Source organism: Chelmon rostratus, chromosome 9, assembly GCF_017976325.1.
Source record: "Chelmon rostratus isolate fCheRos1 chromosome 9, fCheRos1.pri, whole genome shotgun sequence".
NCBI classification, from domain to species: Eukaryota; Metazoa; Chordata; class Actinopteri; order Chaetodontiformes; family Chaetodontidae; genus Chelmon; species Chelmon rostratus.
Genome location: NC_055666.1, coordinates 7,925,762 through 7,945,740, shown reverse-complemented (window position 1 = coordinate 7,945,740; position 19,979 = coordinate 7,925,762). Strand labels below are relative to the sequence as shown.

Here is a 19,979-nt window from a genome sequence, read left to right as displayed (position 1 = left end):
TCACAGGAGAGTTTTTCCTGGGGTGGAAAACTTGAATGCAGCAGGTATCAGTCCAGCCTTGGGACTGCTGAGACAAATGTCTTTGAATGTTTTCTAAATCACAAATATCCACATGCTTAGCTAAAGTACATTTCAAAATCATAACAACCAGCAACGATTCAGCAAAGTGGAAACTGTAGCAAGTGTTGCATTGGACCAAAGTAAGTTGTGGGCCTGCAGATCACATTCCACATACGGAGTGCATTAGGACGTCAGCCTGGCACACAGCTCAGCTTTAAACCACACTTCAACCTCTGCACAACATGCTACAAAGCCAGAGCAAGTCTCTGATGGCTGCTGCTCTCTTCTCCAGCATCATGATGTAATTTAAGTGCAGCGTAAAGGCCAACTATGATTAGTCATGATGTTTGATTAGGTGTCCAACACATCAGAGCGCTAGGGTTGACAGCAGTCGGGTGTTGTGCCTGCCATAAAGGCCTTAAAATCTGACTCCACTACCCATAACTCTTGTTTCATTTGTTACTACAATTTTTAAAGGTAATATTTATTTTAAAATTTAGCATCCATTCTGCAACTTAGAGAATCTCTTTTAAACCCACACTCCTGTAGAGCGTCTCATGAAGCATGTTATGAAACAGCTTTTCCTCTTATTAGATGTTCCCAGACATGTTCAGTAGATCTGAGGTCTGGTGACTGTAGGAAACCTCACTGCAGTACAGTTCAGGCTCATTATCCTGCTGCAAAATGAATCCCCTGCACTATTAGAACTTGTTTGACTGCTGGCTTTATGCATGTTTACATTAACCTGTCACACAGCAAACATAAGGTGTCACTTTTGAAAATTAACTCAACAAAAGATGTAGCAAATCTTTATTATGTTACCACATTCTGCAATCTAAAAATACACCCATTTTTATGTATATACATGTGTGTTACAGTTACATCTCAACAACACAGTCACATCAAAGATGACCAAGACTCAGGCTCCTCTGGGGCTATTTGGAGATGATGTTGGTCGTCACAATTGTCTCACCATGCTGGTTCTTGGCTTTGCAGACATAGGTCCCAAAGTCGATGGTCTCCATGTCTTCTACAGTCATGACGCTCTGGGAGACCCGCGTGGTGTGGCCCATGCCTCTGTTAACCAGCCTCCAGGAAGTTTGGATGTGAACTGGGCGATAGTCCTACACAATAAAAAAAAAAACATGCTTTCACAACAGATCACTAAATTCATCATGGTTTATCAACAGGAAGCGTTAAAGATCCCTTCCCCCTGAAAATCTTTTGCTTTACCTCACTTGGATGTTTGAGCCTCACTGTGCAGAATAATTTGTGTGTAGAGGTTTTTTTTTTTTACGTTCCTGAAGGGGGAAAGTTTCTCTGCGCTCACTTTAAATCTCAGTTCAACATGTGCACCAGCAGGATTCTGTGACATCACCGTGTGATGTGGAAACCTGAAACCTCCTGTGCACAAACACTGGACTTTTCAGTGAAGCAGGATCTTGTATCCAGCAGTTCAACGAACTTCAACAAAACTACGTGTTCAGAAACTCTGGGTTTCTCAGTGAGTGAGAGAAGGAGTAGATGTAATCTTTAATGAGGCCATCAAAAGTAATGTTTCAGAGTGGGACAGCACCTCGCTGTGGCTGGTTACCTTCTACTACGAGAGATTACGAAATCTTATCTGATGCGTCCTAAATTATTCTTTTATAGTGGGATATAAAACAGCTAGATTTATTATTATACAGCGTACATGCAAAATGGCTTTTAAAAATCATTTTGCAAATCAGTTCATTTCTTTCTCCATTTCTTTGAGCTGACGTGTATAAACACAGACTGACTGTTGTCTCTTGTCCTGACTCAGGTTTGACTTTTGGCTCTCAGCCCAGTCTTCCTCTCACCTGACCGGGATAAGACCAGGTGAAGCTCACGTCCACCTCGGGCTCCCCCAGCACCGTGCAGGTCACATTGATGTTGTCGCCCCCTCTCACAGACTCCGGATTGGCTTCGAGGCTCACAAATGGTGGCCCGCTGGGAACTGTCAGCAAGAGACAGTAAACAATATGAACTACCTAATGTCTAATTATGTCCACTATCCACAAAAACTGTATGAGAAATGTGTGTGGAGTGATGCTAATAGATGAAAGCTTAGTGGCATTTAAACAGTTAAACCACCATCATCAGTCCAAACTCTATTTCACGCCATCTGCCAATCAAACATGCCATGGGAGCTTAATTTTCCCTAAACCACACACAATTTCCATTTCATCAATCCAGACTTCAGCTGGCAAGTGCCCACATAAACCGAGCTCAGCAGTGAGGAGTGAGGAGGCTTTTGAAAACCTTTTCTTGGAAGCTGATGAAGTAAAGTCATCAGCAATTGATTAGTGATGGTGGAAACGCCTCTCATGGCGGTTCTTGGCACTTTTAATCAATAAGATGACAAGCACTATGTTTGACCGTAAAATGTATAGGGAAATGGTTACTGGTCCTGCACTTGGAGCAGCATCACCATATGTTACTGTATTTATCACCGCGCTGAAGTGTTGTGCGATTGCTGCATCCTCACCCTCCACATAGAGCAGCTGGTACTTCGTGGAGATCTGAGGGGTGCCCTTGGTCACAGCCTTGCAGTAGAAGACCCCCTGATGCTCTGGGCTGGGGTTCTGCAGGATGAACCCCTTGTTGGGCTCATAGGCCACCAGCGTCCCGTTGGCTGTGAGCTCCTCTGGAGGCACCTCTCTGTGCAGGGACACCTTGGCCTGCGGGTCGGTCACACGACAGGGCACCACAGCAGGCCTGTCCGGGCGCAGGTACACGATCTCAAAGTGGATGGCGGAAGGGACGAAGAGGTTGTCTTTGTCTGCTCAGAGGGACAAATGTGTGGCATGAAACAGTCAGTCACAAGGTGCAGATGTCCTCAAAGACACTGGTGCAAAAATGAAGACAGGTCATCCTATCATAAAGATGACTAATGTGTTTGATGGACAGCTTTGTGTTTATGAGGAAGACATTAAACCTTCACCAGCTAGTTCATTATAAATCACAACATTGCATTTCAATAAAACTAAGGGGGTTTAAATAGTCACTGATGACATTATGGATGGTTAATAAAGTAGTCAAGGCACTGAGGCTAAAGGCTTTCAAAGGGAATTATGTTTATGTCTTGATTGCTGATAATATTAAAAAAAACACCTTAAACAACTTAACAAAATGCATTTCAGCTTGCAGATATAACTGTTAGCGCTGGATTTGATGCTACATGTTGATCCAACAGTTTACAGCCACTGATAAGCAGTCCTTAAATGAACTGAACCAATTTAGAATCAAGAATTCATCTGAGGCCAGAAAAAACTATAAATGCAACCCTGAAACATGAGCACCATAAAGCTAATATGTGAACATGCAGCCAAAAATGACCTATTTACAGATTCAGCAGACAGGGTGTATCATCATCATCATCATCATCAGTCATTTGGATTTCATGTTTCTGGCCTCTTCACAAATATAAATCCAATATTAACTCTTCTTTTAGCTTTGTTTTGGTCTCCACCTACTCCTGAGTGAAACATCTAGCTGCTGAACACTCCACTCTGTTCACAGCCAGTCACTATCTTTGTCTGTCTGCTGTTTAATGCTGAGCCGCTGGCGCGCAGTTGGTGTATCAGAGCATACACTGTCAGTAGATCCATTGTGGATATAAAGACGGTGATTAGTGCAGCTTTGAAATTAAACAAAATGAAATGAGCATTGTCAGGAGGGGCAAACAAGGCTAAAAGAAAAGCTTCACCTTCATGTTGGCTCCCAACCTAAAGATTGCTTCTACTCCTTCACCATGATGCCTTCTCACTGATCTTATCTTAGAATAAACTGTTGACCTTTAAAGTCATAAGTGATAAAATTAGTCTTTGCAAATATTCCTTGTTGCTAATTTTAGACAACACAACTGTAGCACACAGCATGCTCTATATCCTACTGAACCACCTGTGAAGTAGATGTAGGAGACATAGGTGCGGTCGTGGTCCTTCTCACAGTCCGTGCCGTCACACACTATCACCCAGCAGCTGTAGGGCCCTGTGTCAGCAGCAGAGGGCGACGTCAGGATCAGCTGACTGTACTTGTCGCTCTGCTTGATGCTGGAGGCGGGAAACAAAAATATGAGAGTGTCACATTCACATCAACTTAGAGCAGACATAAAAAAAATAAAACAGCCGATATCTGCTTCCAGCACCTGAGGCGCGAGTCGTTGAAGGTGTCCAGGTAGGTCGGGTATGACCATCCGATAGAGTTGCCTTTGCAGCGCAGCTCTATGTTCTTCCCAGGGGTCAGAGTTGTGCTGTGGCCCAGGCGCACAAAGCGTCCCTTATCTAGCACCTGGGTCAACAGGGACTGGCCTTTCCCCGCTCCGTCCTTTAGTTTGGGGTGTCTTATCTTTACCCGTTTCCCCCCTGGCCGGATGCGGTTCTCTCCTATGTCTTTTCTCCGCTTGACTTGTTGGCAAGCACCTGGACGCACAGAGGAAGGAGGGTAAGAGGAGGGAGCAAAGATAACAAAGATAACAAAGGGAAGTCTCATCTGTAACTGCACTGCGGCCTAATTCTTCACAGAAACAGCAGACTGGCGTAGGCTCATCTGTACTGCTACTCTTTGTGTTTCCCCCAGCTGTGACAACAGCTGAACAGGAAGCATGAAATCCTTATTACTGGCACAAAATGTCCAGAGCCCAGCCTGCCTTTCAGCCGTATGTCTCAGCGGGCACAGGACACATAAACCATTAAAGATGAGAACAAAACGATCAGCCTGTAGACTTTGCGGGGTTTGTTGTTCTATCCTTCGGTGCAGCATTAACGAGAACTCCAAGGAGAGGTCAGCAGTAAAGGCCGGCTAATTAGAAACGCCTGTTGCGTGCCTCAGATGCAGCTGGTTTGAGTTGGTCTGCAGAAATACTTTGCAAAAACTCACGCAGCTCTAACAGTATGCAAACTTTTACCATTCACATGCACTATATATAATTCATATACAGCACATTGGCTGCAGTGTGTGGCTGAGGAAACACAATATGACTGACAAATGAATAAAATGCTTGTCTTTGCCATCTGTGGATAAGAGTTGCTTCTTTGTGAATCCACCTCCCATTCTACGCCCATCACAGAGACCGGAGCCCACAGCCAATATTTACACAACCTCAGATTATCTAATCCTCCCACTACTCCCAGGTTACACTCCAAGTTCCCATGATGAAATTAACAGTCACTTTGCTTCACTCATAAATCTAAGAGACATATGTGGAGATGTACACTTTACTCACCATTATGGAGCTCCACCCAGAGCAGAGCCAGGCAAAGCACAACCCAGAGCTTCATAGTGGTCTGACTATGGGTGGTCAGAGGGGCGACAGCTCTGCGGGGCCGCACAGGTCGGGGAGGTTTGGCGAGGGGCTCAGTAGGAGAGGAGGTCAGGCTCGGAGCTTCGCTGGAACTCTGCAGGCTCCAGCTACTCTGTTTAGATTTCCAGCTCCATCCTCCTCACAGAATGAGAGGAAAAGGGAAAATAAGTTCAGAGCCCTTCTGTTTACTCCCTCTCCTCAGACCTGATGAGCAGAAACACGTACTCTGGAGCCCTCTGATGGAGTGTGAATCACACTGCTTCTCAAAGGTTCGGCCCGCATTTAAAACACTACTCATATACACCATATGCACAACAGTTTTTGGTCTCTAATTGTTCCTCCCGACCAAATACCTCTTTCAGTGCTTTTTTTCTGTGATGCCATGTGATCGATATCAATATGTGTGCATGTCACCGTGTCAGACAGGCCATGCCTACAAGAATTTGCAACCGTTTTGAGGTAATTGACATGAGTATTACCACTTTATGTGTAAGAAAATGTGTGGTTTTGGGCCCCAGCCAACTTTCAGATGTGTATGAGACGTTTCCCCTCCAAACCTCTCACATGGTTTTATTAGAATAACTGTTTGAGCCCCAAAGAGGCGACATTTTTTCTTCTTTCCAACCCCATTAATCATCTCATGACCCCTCAGAGGTGGGAATCACCACCCAACAGTCTGTCGGTGTCAGTAATTAAAACCAGCTCCACCTCAAGCAGCTGCAACAGTAAAATGCTGCTTACACATCAGTGCATCAGCATTAACTAATAGTGTCCTGTATGATAATATATCCATCACATGGGACATTTTCCGCAGAACAAGCACTTTTACTTTGATGTGAATAGTTCTGTACTTTTCCTTAAACAGGAGTATTTTAGGTGGAGCATGTTTCCATTGGTGCATAAACTTGGGTAAAAGATCTGAGGACTTCTTCCACCACCCTACGGATGCATATACATTGGACTGGACAGTATGCAGGAAAACAAAACGAAAAATATTTCTCTCACACTTTTGGAGGTCAAAATGTGCTTCCTACATGGCCACATGGTGGCACTGTCTACATCATAAATGAACCCGTTCCTCTTTGATTTAGTCACTCAAAGTGAATTCCTTATTTCCTGCTAAGAGACAGTAATCATGGTGACAAAAAATGAAAACACCAAACACCGTCTAACTGGAAAATACATTTATTGTTTTTGGCAGTGAAGTTGGTAACAAGTGATACTAAATCATGACATCATGGTTACCTCTATGTGCTTCATCCTGTAACCTCACTGGAAGACTCTACACTGATAATGTAGAGGTTCAGTATAGTAGAAAACCCACCTGACTCCCGCAGAGACGAGCTTCTCAATTTGTTCCACATTCATTTGAACCACTGCACTGCACACTTCAATCAACCTGATCGACCAATCACCGACCTCCTACAGCCACAGTATCTGACCTCTTGAAAAGAATAGGATTTCTCCACGTCCGATGGTGTGAAACACTGGCAGTACAGGTGAAAGACGAGACAGAACACACGTTTCTACTGTAAACTAGATCTCACTGAGCCTCACATTTCATAGCACAAGAAAGACAGGGTGCCCCCTAAGAGCCCAGAGGAAAGAATATGAGAACTGAATCTTCATGCAACTCAGCACAAAAAGCCTCTTCAAACCGGTTACAAAGCAACACAGACTGGAGTCACTGAAGTAAGACTGAACACAAGAGAATAAACCTGAAAAAATGCCCAGTCCATCTGAACGATGTTGCAAGGCAGACCTATTTTTATATAATACTTTAACTTGTAATTATCAGTTGTCCTTCTTGTTAGATGGCAAAGCCGTCTGCAGAATTAATTCATGAAGCTTATTTTAACAGCAAGTCTGCAACTGTATCAAAATACCACAAAATATCAGACAAACAGGAAAAAACAGCATCTCATACACAACCTGACAGAGTGGAAAGAGAGTTCTCAAAACCTTCATATTCGGATTGTAACAGTTCACAGATAAAAAGGCACCCAAGCAAAAATAAACAAGTGAACCTGTGTTGAATAAACCCACAACATCCTGACTGACGGAGAAGAGATATGTGCGATATCTGATATGATGTGTTGCAGCGAAGCCACAGAAGCCTGAATCGTTGCTCCAGCACTCGGCCGACGTTCAGCTCTCTGACAGATACAGTAAACCAGGCGCCTACAAAACTACTGGGCACTGGTCTAAACGTGGCAGCGTCTTGATTATCTTTTATACATATATCACAATTTTACATGTATGCATGAAAAACAATTATGCACAAAATAGTTCTAAAATAAATTTCAACTTTCCGATTGACAACACATCTTTAACATAGTGTTAATGTCCTTTTTCAGCAACGTACATTTGTGTCAAAGAACAAGTGCTTTTACCACAAACTAACATTATTTTTAATACTAGTACATAATGGGTATATCAGACTATAATAACATGTGTTCATTAAATGGATAACACCGACTGCCAAGACTTCACATTCAACCCCCCCCCCCCCCCCCCCCCCCCCCCCCCCCCCTGTACAGACCTGCTTCAATGTAAAAATGAACAGAAAAGACAAAATTAGTCACGCACTAAGAACTCAAAATGAAACAGAACAGCTTTGCTGCAGTCTTGGCCTTGACTGCTTCAGTGTTAAAGGAAATGAACATCACTCTCCAGTGTGTTACCTGTCCTCTCAATTGTGCCTCCAATGCTGTCCATGACACGCAAAGTGACCTACAGGATGTGGATCCATCAGTGACGGAGCGGCTCCGCATCCTGTGGCCACTGATGCTGAATACTGATGCTGCCTTCGCAGACTGAATGTACTTGTGACTGAGGCACACGTGGCGGAGCTGTATGAACAGGCGCATCAAGGCAGCGCTGCTGTGTGCTTTCATGCATCTGGCGCCTCACGCAGTCTGTAAATGAGCTGGTAAACTTCAACACTGGCTGGTCTTTTCTGGGCAGATGAAAGGCTCCTGGTCTTTCTCTGCTGCAGCCACGCCGACCTGCTTCTCCCTGCTGGGCTTGCCGTGCTCCTGGGCGCTGCTGCCGTTTAACGGGCCCTGGAGTAGGCGCTGGCGCTCCACACTGTGCCACATGCCGTAGCCGAAGTAGATCAGGAAGCCTGAGGAGAGTGTTGGACAAGATATAAAATGACCCCACTGGCGGAGGCATCACAGGGTAAAGTTTGACATTTTTTCCAGCCTTTATGCTAAGCTAAGATCAGCGTCTCCACTCGGGCTGCTTGCTTAGCATACACACTGGTATTGATCTTCTCATCTGACTCCAGACAAAAAGAGCAAATAAGCGTATTTCCTAAAATGTCAAACTGTTCCTTTATTACAAATTTACTTTATTACAAATTTACTTTTTTACAAACAATTACAAACATGGCTGTTTGTAATTGTTTGGAGCAGCAGTTAAAAGACACTCACCCACAGCCATCCACACAGAGAAACGTATCCACGTATCTCCACTCAGCTGAACCATGAGGTAAATATTGACAAATATGCTCAGAATGGGCAGAAAAGGCAGAAGAGGAACCTGCGATGGCAACAAGCACAAAATGAATGTATTTGCATTGGATGGGTCTCATTCCACAGTGCAGCACTTGGTATGCAAACGGTGGACTTATTGAGCTGCTACGCACCATGAAGGAGACCTTCTTGCTGGTCTGAGGCTGCCTGCAGACCATGAAGACGCAGACGCTGAAGATGAGGAGACACAGGGACAGCAACGCCAGGATCCACACTTCTATACGAAGGATGGCGCCAATGTGGTACGTGGTGAGATAGCTGAGCACGCACACTGCCAGCACTGCGGTTTCAAAACGCACACGTGACGCTCGCATCCTCACTTACATCAGAAAACTAAGATTTGAACCTGGCCTGCTTACCGAGCACGCAGATGGATATGTTGACCACGCTGGAGGAATGCTCAGAGGGCGAGACCGGAGGGTGCAGGACAGCCTGCAGGGTGGAGCTGCCACCCTTCAGCATGTTGAGGTGGGACTCCGACTCTGTCAGGTCAGACTCGCCCCCCTCAGAGGACAGGTAGTCCCGCTCTCCGGCGCCTGCCCGCCGCTCTAGGGCTCCATCGGGCTGGTACCTGGACCGCAGAGACATTACAGTTTAAAGCCTCTTACTGCATGTCTCTACTGCATTCAGTTTTCAGTCAGCATTCATCCATTCACACACATTCATACATTGGTGGCAGACGCTGCCATGCATGCTGCCACCTGCTTATCAGGAGCCATAACACACACACACTCAGTATGTATGATTCAGTATGTTGCAACATGGACATGCAGACCGCAGAGGCCTGGGATCAAACCATCGAGCGTCTGATTGGCAGACAGCCGCTTTACCTCCTGAGCAGCTGCCCGCTCCCCTGCCTGCGTATATACAGCACGTCCTTTATACAAACCGCTTTGATTGTGAAACAGCTTATGATGTTTGGTTTGACAAAACAACCGAGGGCTATAAATCCAGCTGAAACCAGGGAGCGAACACCGTGTCTGTGTTTATTGCATCTGTGGTGATGAGTCAAACCGGCAGAGCTGTGCAGCAGGGCCGGAGTTTAGCAAGTACAGAAAACCTAAGTAAACACCTTCATTCGCTCAAGCAGCCACTTCACATTCATACAATGGGAACATTCAGTGCTCTTACATCACCAGTGTGATGCAACAACATGAGGCGTATGTTACACTGACAGGATAATCATACCTGTGGGTTTTGGGAAAAGCTGGGAGGGAAGCTGTTTCACAGTGTTGCACAAATTAGATCTTTTTAATCTATTTTTTTAAATATATATATAAGTTATTTATAAATGTACCCACCTGAGAATCAGTACACACACAGCAACCAGGGAGTAGGCCAGCAGAGTGCCAATGGACATCATGTCAACCAGCGCTTTGAGGTCAAACAGGAAAGCCATGATGGCTATAGTGAGCAAAAAAACACACAATTAACACTAACACTTCATCTTTACAAGAGCATGTGTCAGAGACGGGATCATCACTGACTACTGGAGCAATCAGTTTAACAAAATACATGAAAACATTCATTTCCACCCACATACAGCCGTGCAACAATTATGTTCTCTAGTTAAAAATGCAAAGACTTTCTTTCTGCAGATGCACCATTTCACGAATGCACATGAACAGATGCAAATTAAACTTCATGCAGACATGTTTTCCACAAAGAAAAAACACAAAAGAGCGAAATATTTCCCCGGGCTGACAGCTGTAATCATCTGCACGCCGAGCGGCCTTTGATGTGACAGACGCTGCGGCGTTTCCCTCTGGTGTGTCTCAGCACCAGACTGGAGCTGATCTCAGCAGCACAGTTCAAACACAGAGCAGCGGCATGTCGCCACTTCTCGCAACATTACATTAAGACATGAAGAAAGATCACAGCCCCCCCCACCCCCACCCAATTCGACCATTTGCTCAGTACACTTCATTTGACCGGGTCAGGTCATACACCTGAGCAAGTAAAGAAGAAACTCATTCTTCTTTACTTAGTCATTAGAGGTGATAGAATATCTAATTCAAGTCACTTTACGTGACTGACGACTAACTTCACAGCACGTTAGAGGAAGTTTTTCACTTGAGTCATGGTGGATTGACACACTGTGGAGTTAAACCACTGGAGGTCAGCGGTATTAAAGCTACATTTCTCTGGAAATATTGTCAAGAGAAATTGAAATGACTTGTGTTGACACGACAGTACTTGAATAAAGACTAGCTGCTCTCCACCGTGGTGACATCTTCAAATTCAAAGAAAACCTCACTACAGTCTCCTCCTCGTTGAAGTTTAACAACACAGCTTGTAACTCTCACAGTTCTTCATGAAGGATTTCATGACATGGGAGCGCATTGAAAGGAATATGACATTTTGGGTATTGTTCACTTTCTTGCTGAGAGTTCGGGTGAGAAAATTGCTACTGCTCTCATGGCTGCGTGTTAAATACAAAGCTACAACCCGGCAACTCAACAGTGATGGCATGACTCCAAGAAATCGCTGGTTCCAGCCAGGAAATCCAGTGCATAATCCTCCGGGAAACCACGCCTCATCATTTTTTTCATTCTCACCTTTTAGTGCAATTTCGTTTATCCAACGTGTAAGAACAACACATTCTGGTTTTGCTGATTATGTGTCAGAGTGTGTCAGTGACTTCCTGGAGTCATCACTATGAGGTTTCCTACAATGTTTTTAACTCTTCTTTTAAAGACATCAGAATGTAGTCTACGAAGCTACAGTAGGCGTAGTTAGTTCATTTCCAGTAGCTAATTCTCTATTTCCATACATTTATATTGAGAGGGCCAGATGGACTGAAGCTGTGAACACAGATAACTATTAAAATTAACAAATGTGCATAAACTTAGCAGCCATGATATGTGTAATGTTTTCTCACATGCTTTCGGAAACACCATCACCAGCTTTAACATGCAGTCACCACCATCACCACAGTGCATGTGCACAAATAAAAACCCCATACAAGTCCAGGACACAACCCCATGATAGGCGAGACCTTGTCTCGGGAGCTTACCCGCGGTGGTACCTGCCGCCATGGTGGCAGCAACAGGCGACTGGCGTTTACTCACTTTGGACATAAATTTGAACAGAATACCGTCTCGTGCCATGGCAAAGAGAATGCGCGGCAGAGGGAACATGGAGCCCAAAAGGCTAGGGAGAAGACGGTTCATGGTTAAGTGGAGGGCACTCTGGGAAAGAAAACATGACACCTGCACAACTATGAAAGAACAACATCTGCATATGGAGGGAAAACCTCCTACAACTGGATCATTTAAAGCAGAAAGTGAAGGGTGGGTCAATTTCAGGAAGAAAAGAGCCAAATGATTATCTGCATCTTTGACTGTGTCTTTCACAGTTGATTGGTGGACAAAGATTAGCAGGAATGATGACTCTCCCCGGCTCTCACCTGCTACTACACCGGAGGTCATAGTGGCAATAAGTGGGGTCTTCGTCTTAGGATTGATTCGGGCTAAGACTTTGAAAAGCACCCCATCCTCTGCCATAGCATAGATTACACGAGGCATGGGGAAAATGGAGCCCAGCAGACTGCATGAGACAGCAGAGACATGCAAGACCAACACGTTAGTCAAGAGCCCCAAACACACACACATACAGACACACACTTACAATTATACAGTTAAAGCTTCAGAGCATGATTAAAGTCAATGAGTGTCTTTCTTCCCTGTTGGATTTTATCCCATGGCATCATTTCCTTTCATTCACTTTCATCAAATTACGTGAATGGAGCACAATAGAATGTGACTGCTTACAAAGCCATGTCACTAATGTCCCACAACAGACAAATTCTTATGTTTGAGGGTATATTTTTGTTGTTTTCCTCAGTTTTGAGAACTGGTTTAGAGCTGGATTTAAAGAGGTTTCACGGGCTTTCGAGTTATTATTGCCCAGAAGTGTTAACATGCCAAACGGCAGACCCAGAAGCAACAGCTTAAACACTAATTGCAGGTACTAACTCGTCCTTAATTGAAATGGTTCAGGTCCAGTTTGGTGAAATGCACACAAATGCGGCTCATGGGATAAGTTGTTGACTTACATCCACCAGGGTTTGCTGAGGTGAAACTGAAGGGGGAACTGACAAAGCAAACCTTCAGGGAAGAAAGACAGAATTATGTCACAGCAATATATTGCTTTGAGACACACTTACCCACCTCCTTTTAGATGTTTTAATTAAAAATAGTATATTACAAAGACATGCGGGTATCTGAGAACAGAGAGAATTGAGCACTGCACCCTATGCCCTGTTAAACAACAGGAATCAATCCCATAACAAGACACAGACAGAGATGTGTGGTCATAGTTTTTGACCAGATCTCATTCACCATGTTATCACCCATTTATAGCATGCACATCAATCAGAAATTAAAGCTATAAATTCAAATACAGCAAATATCTAAATGCTTTCATCTGCCAGAAATACTGATATTTTCTCCTCAACTTATTTTACAAAAGTAAATCCAGTGGTTACCTGGTAGAGAGGGCACACAGTGAACCTGCAGCAACCACATATTTAGCAGGGCCCCAGCCCACATATTCAAAGGCCATGGGCAGAGGGCTCTTCTCATCCAGCAGGTAGTAGGGCATCATCAGCGTGAGCGCCGCTGACACGCCAAAGTACGCCAGGAAACACACGGTCAGTGACACCACGATGCCGATGGGAATGGCTCTCTGAGGGTTCTTTACCTCCTCACCTGTCACACACAGACGTGGCAAACATCTCCACATTTAGCTTTGGTGATATCAAACCGTGCTAAGAAACGACCTCAGCTCACCTGTCGTTGCAATGCAGTCAAATCCAACAAAAGCATAGAAGCAGGTGGCGGCTCCAGCCAGGGTCCCGCTGAAGCCGTAAGGCATAAATCCTCCGGCTCCGTAATCGCTGCTCACGTTGGCCGTCGCTGACAAGTTCCTGAAACACGCGAACTCATTCTCATACAACACTTGGACAAAAAATGTGGGTGACGTGAGGAAAAGTTTGGCCCCAGCTGCACTGCGTGTTTGATAGGGAGCACCGCATGAACACAAACAAACTGGAATACTGGTGCCGCTGTGTGTTTGGGGAACAGCTTTGTATTTGTGGGCTATCAAAACACACAACTGGAATGGTTTACAGATGAGTGAATTACCTCGTAACTATGGTGACATTTATAAGGGATTCTTCGGATATCTTCCAGTTATGTGCGTCTCCTTTGACGAAGCCGGAGACGATGACGAACAAGAGCACGAGCACGTTGATTGAAGTGAAGAACTTGTTGACCCAGGCTGACTCCTTCACCCCAAACGACAGGAGTCCTGGGATGAGCAAAAAGGCAACACAGATGTGAGGTTTGTTGTAGTTTGGCTGAAATGCTACTGCTGGTTCAACAAATATTGCATCTGTTAAAGCCCAGTAGTTACTCTGTGTATTTGCACACACCATCATTATCATTCATAATCAATTAGTGATCATTCCAATTAAGTTATGTCACTAAAGAGAAAAAACTCTGTTTTTCCAACAGACACCCACTGCATGTTTTTACAAACTGAGCCAGACATCATAAGAAAATTGCCACTTGATGAATTTTAACATGTTAGAGTGAACATCCAGGCTCTGTGAGGCTGTAGCCCACTTAGGCCCAGCGGTGCTTTGAGCCAAATGAAAGGGGTGGGCAGTGTACTGGTTTCATCATCATCACCAGTGTGACGTCGTGCCACCACATGGATTTTGCAACACGGTCATTACCGTGATGAAAGTTTCATCATAATAAAAATAATGCACTTTACTGTGGCTGCCATAACGTGCAGGTAGAACTGGAGTTACATCCAGTAACTACTATTTTCCTCACTGTCATGGCTATAATATGCTTTTTGGTTTTCTGCCACTAAAAGTAGCAACATTACTACTTAAACTACATTTCTTAGTAGTGTCATTGTTCTTTGAATTAAATAGCTTTAATATCAGCTGCAGTCTGAAATAAAAGTGTAACACCTCCACCACACACTGCGCACACACATCAAACACAAAAAAATACTGTGATCATATCCCCCACCCCTACTAAATGCTAACATCAGCGTACTAATGAGCAAGGGCAATGCTCACATACTGATGATTAGCCAGTGGGACTGTGTGATGAATACATTCATTAAAGAATCTGTTAGATAAGATAAATGTCCCAAAAATGTACAGAACACAATATGGAGCGTTTCAGACCATAATAAAGGTGGAAAAGTTACAAAGCTCTAGTTTTCCTTCTAGTTTTCACAAAAGCAGGAGCTGATCTTTTTGTTTGTTTGTTTTGATGGATACGTATTGCATAAGTTCTACATCTGGGGCCTTAAAAACCACCAACACTAGTGGATTGTTTCTGGATCACACTGACCTAATGGAATCAGCGCATTGGCAGGCCAGTAGATATAACACATGATAAAGTTTTCAGATTCAGCCTGAGGGTCCTAAAGGTGGAATTTAATCAAAACATGTTCAGTTTGAATCCCTGGACTGTCATGAGTCTGACTACCAGAAACAAATATGGAGCGCTCTCCCAATCACCAGCAGCTGCTGACGATACGAAACCCTCCGCTGCTACAGTGGAGCATCTCAGTGGCCTGAGGTTGTAAAGAAAGTGCACTTGTGCTGTTGCCAGCTGTGGGTGTGTGTGACTGTGGGAAGCAGAAGCGAAAACTGCTGAAAACTAGCAGGATGATGGGGGATATTTTGAAAAGCAAGGGGAGAATGTGGGTTCCCAGTGGACTCACACTGCTCTGCCCTATTAAACACTTGTCACACAGTGTCCTGCCATCTCTTTATTGGATTATGCCAGCTGCGGCTCATAAAAGCTGGCGGTATTAAACAAAATGGAGCGGCCCTAATTTCCGTTCTTTCTCTGTGGCCACTGTGCAAACACACTTTGATATTCAGCCTTTGTGTGTTGCCTTACCAGAGAGCAGCAGTATGAGGCAGACTGCAAAGAAGTCAGGGTACTGAGCCAAACCAGGAGAGTTCATGCTGAAGTAGGTTTTACAGAATATCTCTATGTGTCCTCCTATCATTTCATCAAACGTGCCACTCCAAGCCCTGGCAACTGAGGAGGTACCTGTGAGAAAGCAACAAACAGGCAGCGTGAAGAATCAGCATCGTCTTTAAATGTCATGTACTGCAAAGATAGTCTCTAACTCACCAATCACATAGGAGAGGATGAGGTTCCAACCAGTGATGAAGGCCCAGATCTCTCCTACTGTCACGTAGCTATAAAGGTAAGCAGAGCCGGTCTTGGGGACGCGTGCCCCAAACTCAGCATAACACAGGCCAGCCATGACGGAGGCTAGGGCAGCAATTAGGAAGGAGATGACAATGCTGGGGCCTGAGTCGCCCTTGGCCACCTCGCCGGCCAGGACGTAGACACCGGCGCCCAGAGTGCTGCCCACCCCGAGGGCGATGAGGTCGACGGTTCCCAGGCAGCGGCACAGCTTTGAGTCCTCCAGGCTGCTCAGGTCGACCACTTTCCTGCGCACCAGGGAGCGTCCGAATGACAGAACCTGCTCCAGCATGTCGACACCTGTTGATGGAGGAAAAGGAGAAACGGCTGAAAAAAGCTCTGACCTACTTTACTATGCGTTAAATAGCTGGGTTGACCAGAATCAAAAAATGTAGGTGTACAGTTCTGTATGCATGCAGCGTGAGGGCCTCTACACACACATGAAGAAGAAATATTATCTGAAAAATCTCAACAAGTCACAGTGCAAGAGAGGGAGAAAAAGGGGCAGAAGATCAATCATTCCTTATCTGAGTATCAATATTTGCACTTTTTTACTATTCAATATGAGGTGCAAGAATTGTTAAGCCAAAGGTCAGGTCTGTGTGTACAGTTTGATTTAACTTCACCTGCTTCACACAGTCAGCAGCTCTTACAGCTCGTTCTCTTAAAAGAATGCTGAGAAGTCAGTTGCGTAACATGTGAGGATGAAACAGAAGGTGGACTAAAGAGTGGTCGGGGATAGTAACCCTGCAAACTGTGACGTGCTGGAAGGCTGCCAAGGGCTATAGCCTGGTAAAGTTCATACAGTAGCATCCCATTAGATCTATTGTTTGGGGTTATGGTGCAGACTAAGTACTCAAAGAGCTGCATTCATAAAGGGACCATGAATGCACCGCTGTAACACAATAAAGACATTCCAGCACCTCTCTTTACTAATTACTTTAAAACGGACATAAAAAGACAAACTTCAGAGTCTTCTTTGGTTTCATTGTCTTGTCTCTAAAAATGTCTCTTTTCATTAGTAAGATTGCTGAGGTTCCTGCTGAAAATATTTGCATGAATGCAGAATGATAAAAGATCCCTGCTCTCCAGTGAATACTTTCCAGCGTGCTTTTGAAGTTAAGGCTTCTTCCTTGAACCTACACTTGGCTTATCTTGAGTAAATTAACACTGACGACCGTCCAAAATATGCATTGATCTCCATTTAAGTGTGGCTTTTTTAGACCAAGAGAAATGAGTTTGGGATGTGACAGCTCATTAACATTACAATGTGGGCTGCTTTGCAGCGTCTCCATGAATACAGTGGATGAAAAGCGAAGAGACCAAAATCTGATTCTGACATGTGAATATTCAGTTTTGGAAATTGAGAAAACAAGTAATTTGTGTGCAGACATTAACCTGCATCATTATTCCATACATGTCATGTGTATTTTACATTGCACAGTGACATCAAAATCTAGGTCATGTCTTCAACTGTGTTGAATTTCTCTGCAAAATTCACATTCACAACACACAGCTACTGCAAAACTTTGACTAGTACATTCCAGCATTAGTTGTTGGAAATTTAATTTAACTTAATTAGAAGCATGCACCTACCTGTTTGAATGACACTGTGAGGATATGACGGGTCTTAGATCAGACACCAGAAAGACAGGGCTTTTAGAAGTAGCTGTGCTTTTCTTCCAGCTGGCTTCTGCAGGGAGCCACAGCAGATCAGCTGCACATGAAGTACAGGTAACCGTCAAATAACATCCACTGGTGTCCCATGAACTGCTGCCTCCAAACGCTCCTTCAGCACTGTGCTCGACACTAGTTCATATGCTGGCATGTACACTGTACAGAGCAGTGCTTTTACACCACCCCTCTGTCCCTTGTTTCTTCATAGGATCTGCCCTCGCCTTGCCCCTAGACTCAGCCTCCAGTCCCGCTGCAGTCATGGGAGTGACGTCCCTTGAGCAGGGAGGCAAGAGGGGAGGAGGGAACCCCAGGGAATTAGGGTGAGGGGGGGCGTTTCACCTCCATGCCTGAGGATTGGGGAGTTAAACAACGTTGCACCATAAGCTCTTATCCTGAGATCATGCAGCAGGACCAGGAAGAGAAAGGGAGGAATCTTGGTGGCAGAATTAGTGATTTCTAATGCACACTGAGACCAAATAGATTCCAGCTGCCCAGATGCTTACTGACTGCTGATAAATGGTTAGGCAACTGGCGTTGACAAACATTGAGGCAGCCACTTGTGTTTACCCAGTGCAGCCCACAGGAGTGCTGCTAAAAGCATGGGTGCTGATTGGTCAGTGAAGGGTGGACGAGCTACAGCACTGGGGGGTTAAGTCCTACTAATGGAAGACAGGTATTGCTCAATGTTCCCTGAGCTATTGAACCCATGTGTATTACAAAATCAGAAGCACAGCTCACTGTAGTACACCACCTAAAGCCTGGCATCTCCACAGCAACTTCAGTTACAAGTCTGAGCTCTTGAAGGGGGAAAAAAAAAAAGTCAAACTTTTCCGTCAAACACTGCCCCTGCGAATTACAACTACGGTTGAGTTTGCAGTGGAGGGAATCTGTGCCAAGACCAGCTCGAACCAGCTTGAGACCTCAGTGGGAAGGTGGCAGCTGGCCGCCTGCTCCAACCCACAGACCAGAGGCTCCATGGCGAGGTAACTGCCAGCCTTCTCTCAGTTTGTCCATCCAGCCAAGCAGCCCGAATATCATGGCCCATCGCCCACCAAACCTTGGCTGCAGGGGCTGATTATCTGACCTGCATGCTGATGAGAAAAGCCAATGCTTTACTTAGTGGTGGGCAGGCTGGAGACATTGTTAATGCTAGCTGTCTTCAACGCACACAAAGACAATATGGCTCCTATCAAATGACTGAAGAGCATGAAATTGGGACAGAAATTGAAGAATTTACTAAACTGTCTTCTGTCTTTGAGCATACTTTGCTATTTGTGGCTGTACAATGTGTTGCAGTGCGCCGAGGAACAAATGCAGCAGATCAGTGAAGCTGGTGAATCAAACAATCAGATGCTTGCACTAATGTAGCTTAAAATATTAATCAATAATCATATTTTATATCATGGTTCAGCAGACATGTGATGGACATTTATTACAACACTTTATCTGGAAGCACCTGATCTTACACATTTTTGTAGCTCTTCAACTCGAGATTACACAGATTTGCATTGCTGGAATAATCCTTATACTTGTTGTCAGACCGAGCAGAAAGTTTTTTCACTTGCAGGTCGTCTCTGTAACCATGGAAAGGTTGGAAAGGAGTCACTGGCTCGCCATGTCTCACTGTTGACATGCGCTAATTCTGTGAAGCCAATTGAATGCATTTGCCCTCCAATGGCTGAGTGACCCAGCTTCATAATCGTGGCTATGGTCAACAGATTGAGTGGTGTTTGCCTTGCGGACACCGGGACTGCTCGCTCCAGTTAACACTGGTGTCACCAGGAAATGTTAGAGTGAACAATTACTGATAAGGCAGACAACAGCTCCGAGTAGGATCAAGACGGCAAGAGTGCCCTCCGCACTAAAAACCGTCTTCAGGCCTGGAAGACAAAAATAAAACTGGTTTATGTGGATGCAACAAAGTTAAATAAAAGACAGGGCCACAAATAACTTGGGAAATGCGCAACAAGGACATCTGATCCCCTTTGTGAACTCTTAAGAAAATAAAGGCTGAATAAATACAAACATTCCACGATAAGACAGTACCAGACTGGATATATAGACACAAATCACCTATTTCAGTATAGCTCACAGAAAAAATGTAAAGACAAAGTGTAAAAA

At 44.6% G+C, this 19,979-nt stretch overlaps 2 protein-coding genes across 4 annotated transcripts; both read right to left on the bottom strand.

Moving 5' to 3' along the window:
* Positions 1–858: 858 nt before the first annotated feature.
* Positions 859–5,534, bottom strand: pdgfrl (platelet-derived growth factor receptor-like). Its single transcript, XM_041944552.1, has 6 exons — positions 5,309–5,534; positions 4,232–4,505; positions 3,985–4,136; positions 2,570–2,863; positions 1,902–2,038; positions 859–1,184 (listed from the first exon to the last, which is right to left on the bottom strand). The coding sequence occupies exons 1-6, from the start codon at positions 5,361–5,363 to the stop codon at positions 996–998; spliced, it is 1,101 nt and encodes a 366-aa protein (XP_041800486.1). The 5' UTR covers positions 5,364–5,534; the 3' UTR covers positions 859–995.
* A 2,409-nt stretch (positions 5,535–7,943) lies between these two features.
* On the bottom strand, positions 7,944–18,002 carry slc7a2 (solute carrier family 7 member 2). 3 transcript variants are annotated; one of them, XM_041943825.1, is made up of 12 exons: positions 17,778–18,002; positions 16,104–16,481; positions 15,864–16,019; positions 14,073–14,238; positions 13,719–13,855; positions 13,415–13,637; positions 11,942–12,474; positions 10,227–10,329; positions 9,285–9,496; positions 9,039–9,205; positions 8,824–8,932; positions 7,944–8,513 (listed from the first exon to the last, which is right to left on the bottom strand). In XM_041943825.1, the coding sequence occupies exons 2-12, from the start codon at positions 16,471–16,473 to the stop codon at positions 8,326–8,328; spliced, it is 2,364 nt and encodes a 787-aa protein (XP_041799759.1). In that variant the 5' UTR covers positions 16,474–16,481; positions 17,778–18,002; the 3' UTR covers positions 7,944–8,325. The 3 variants fall into 3 exon arrangements, with proteins under 3 accessions (XP_041799759.1, XP_041799760.1, XP_041799761.1); XM_041943826.1 differs by having other exon boundaries at positions 12,335–12,474; XM_041943827.1 differs by having other exon boundaries at positions 11,942–12,078.
* Between the last annotated feature and the right edge of the window lie 1,977 nt (positions 18,003–19,979).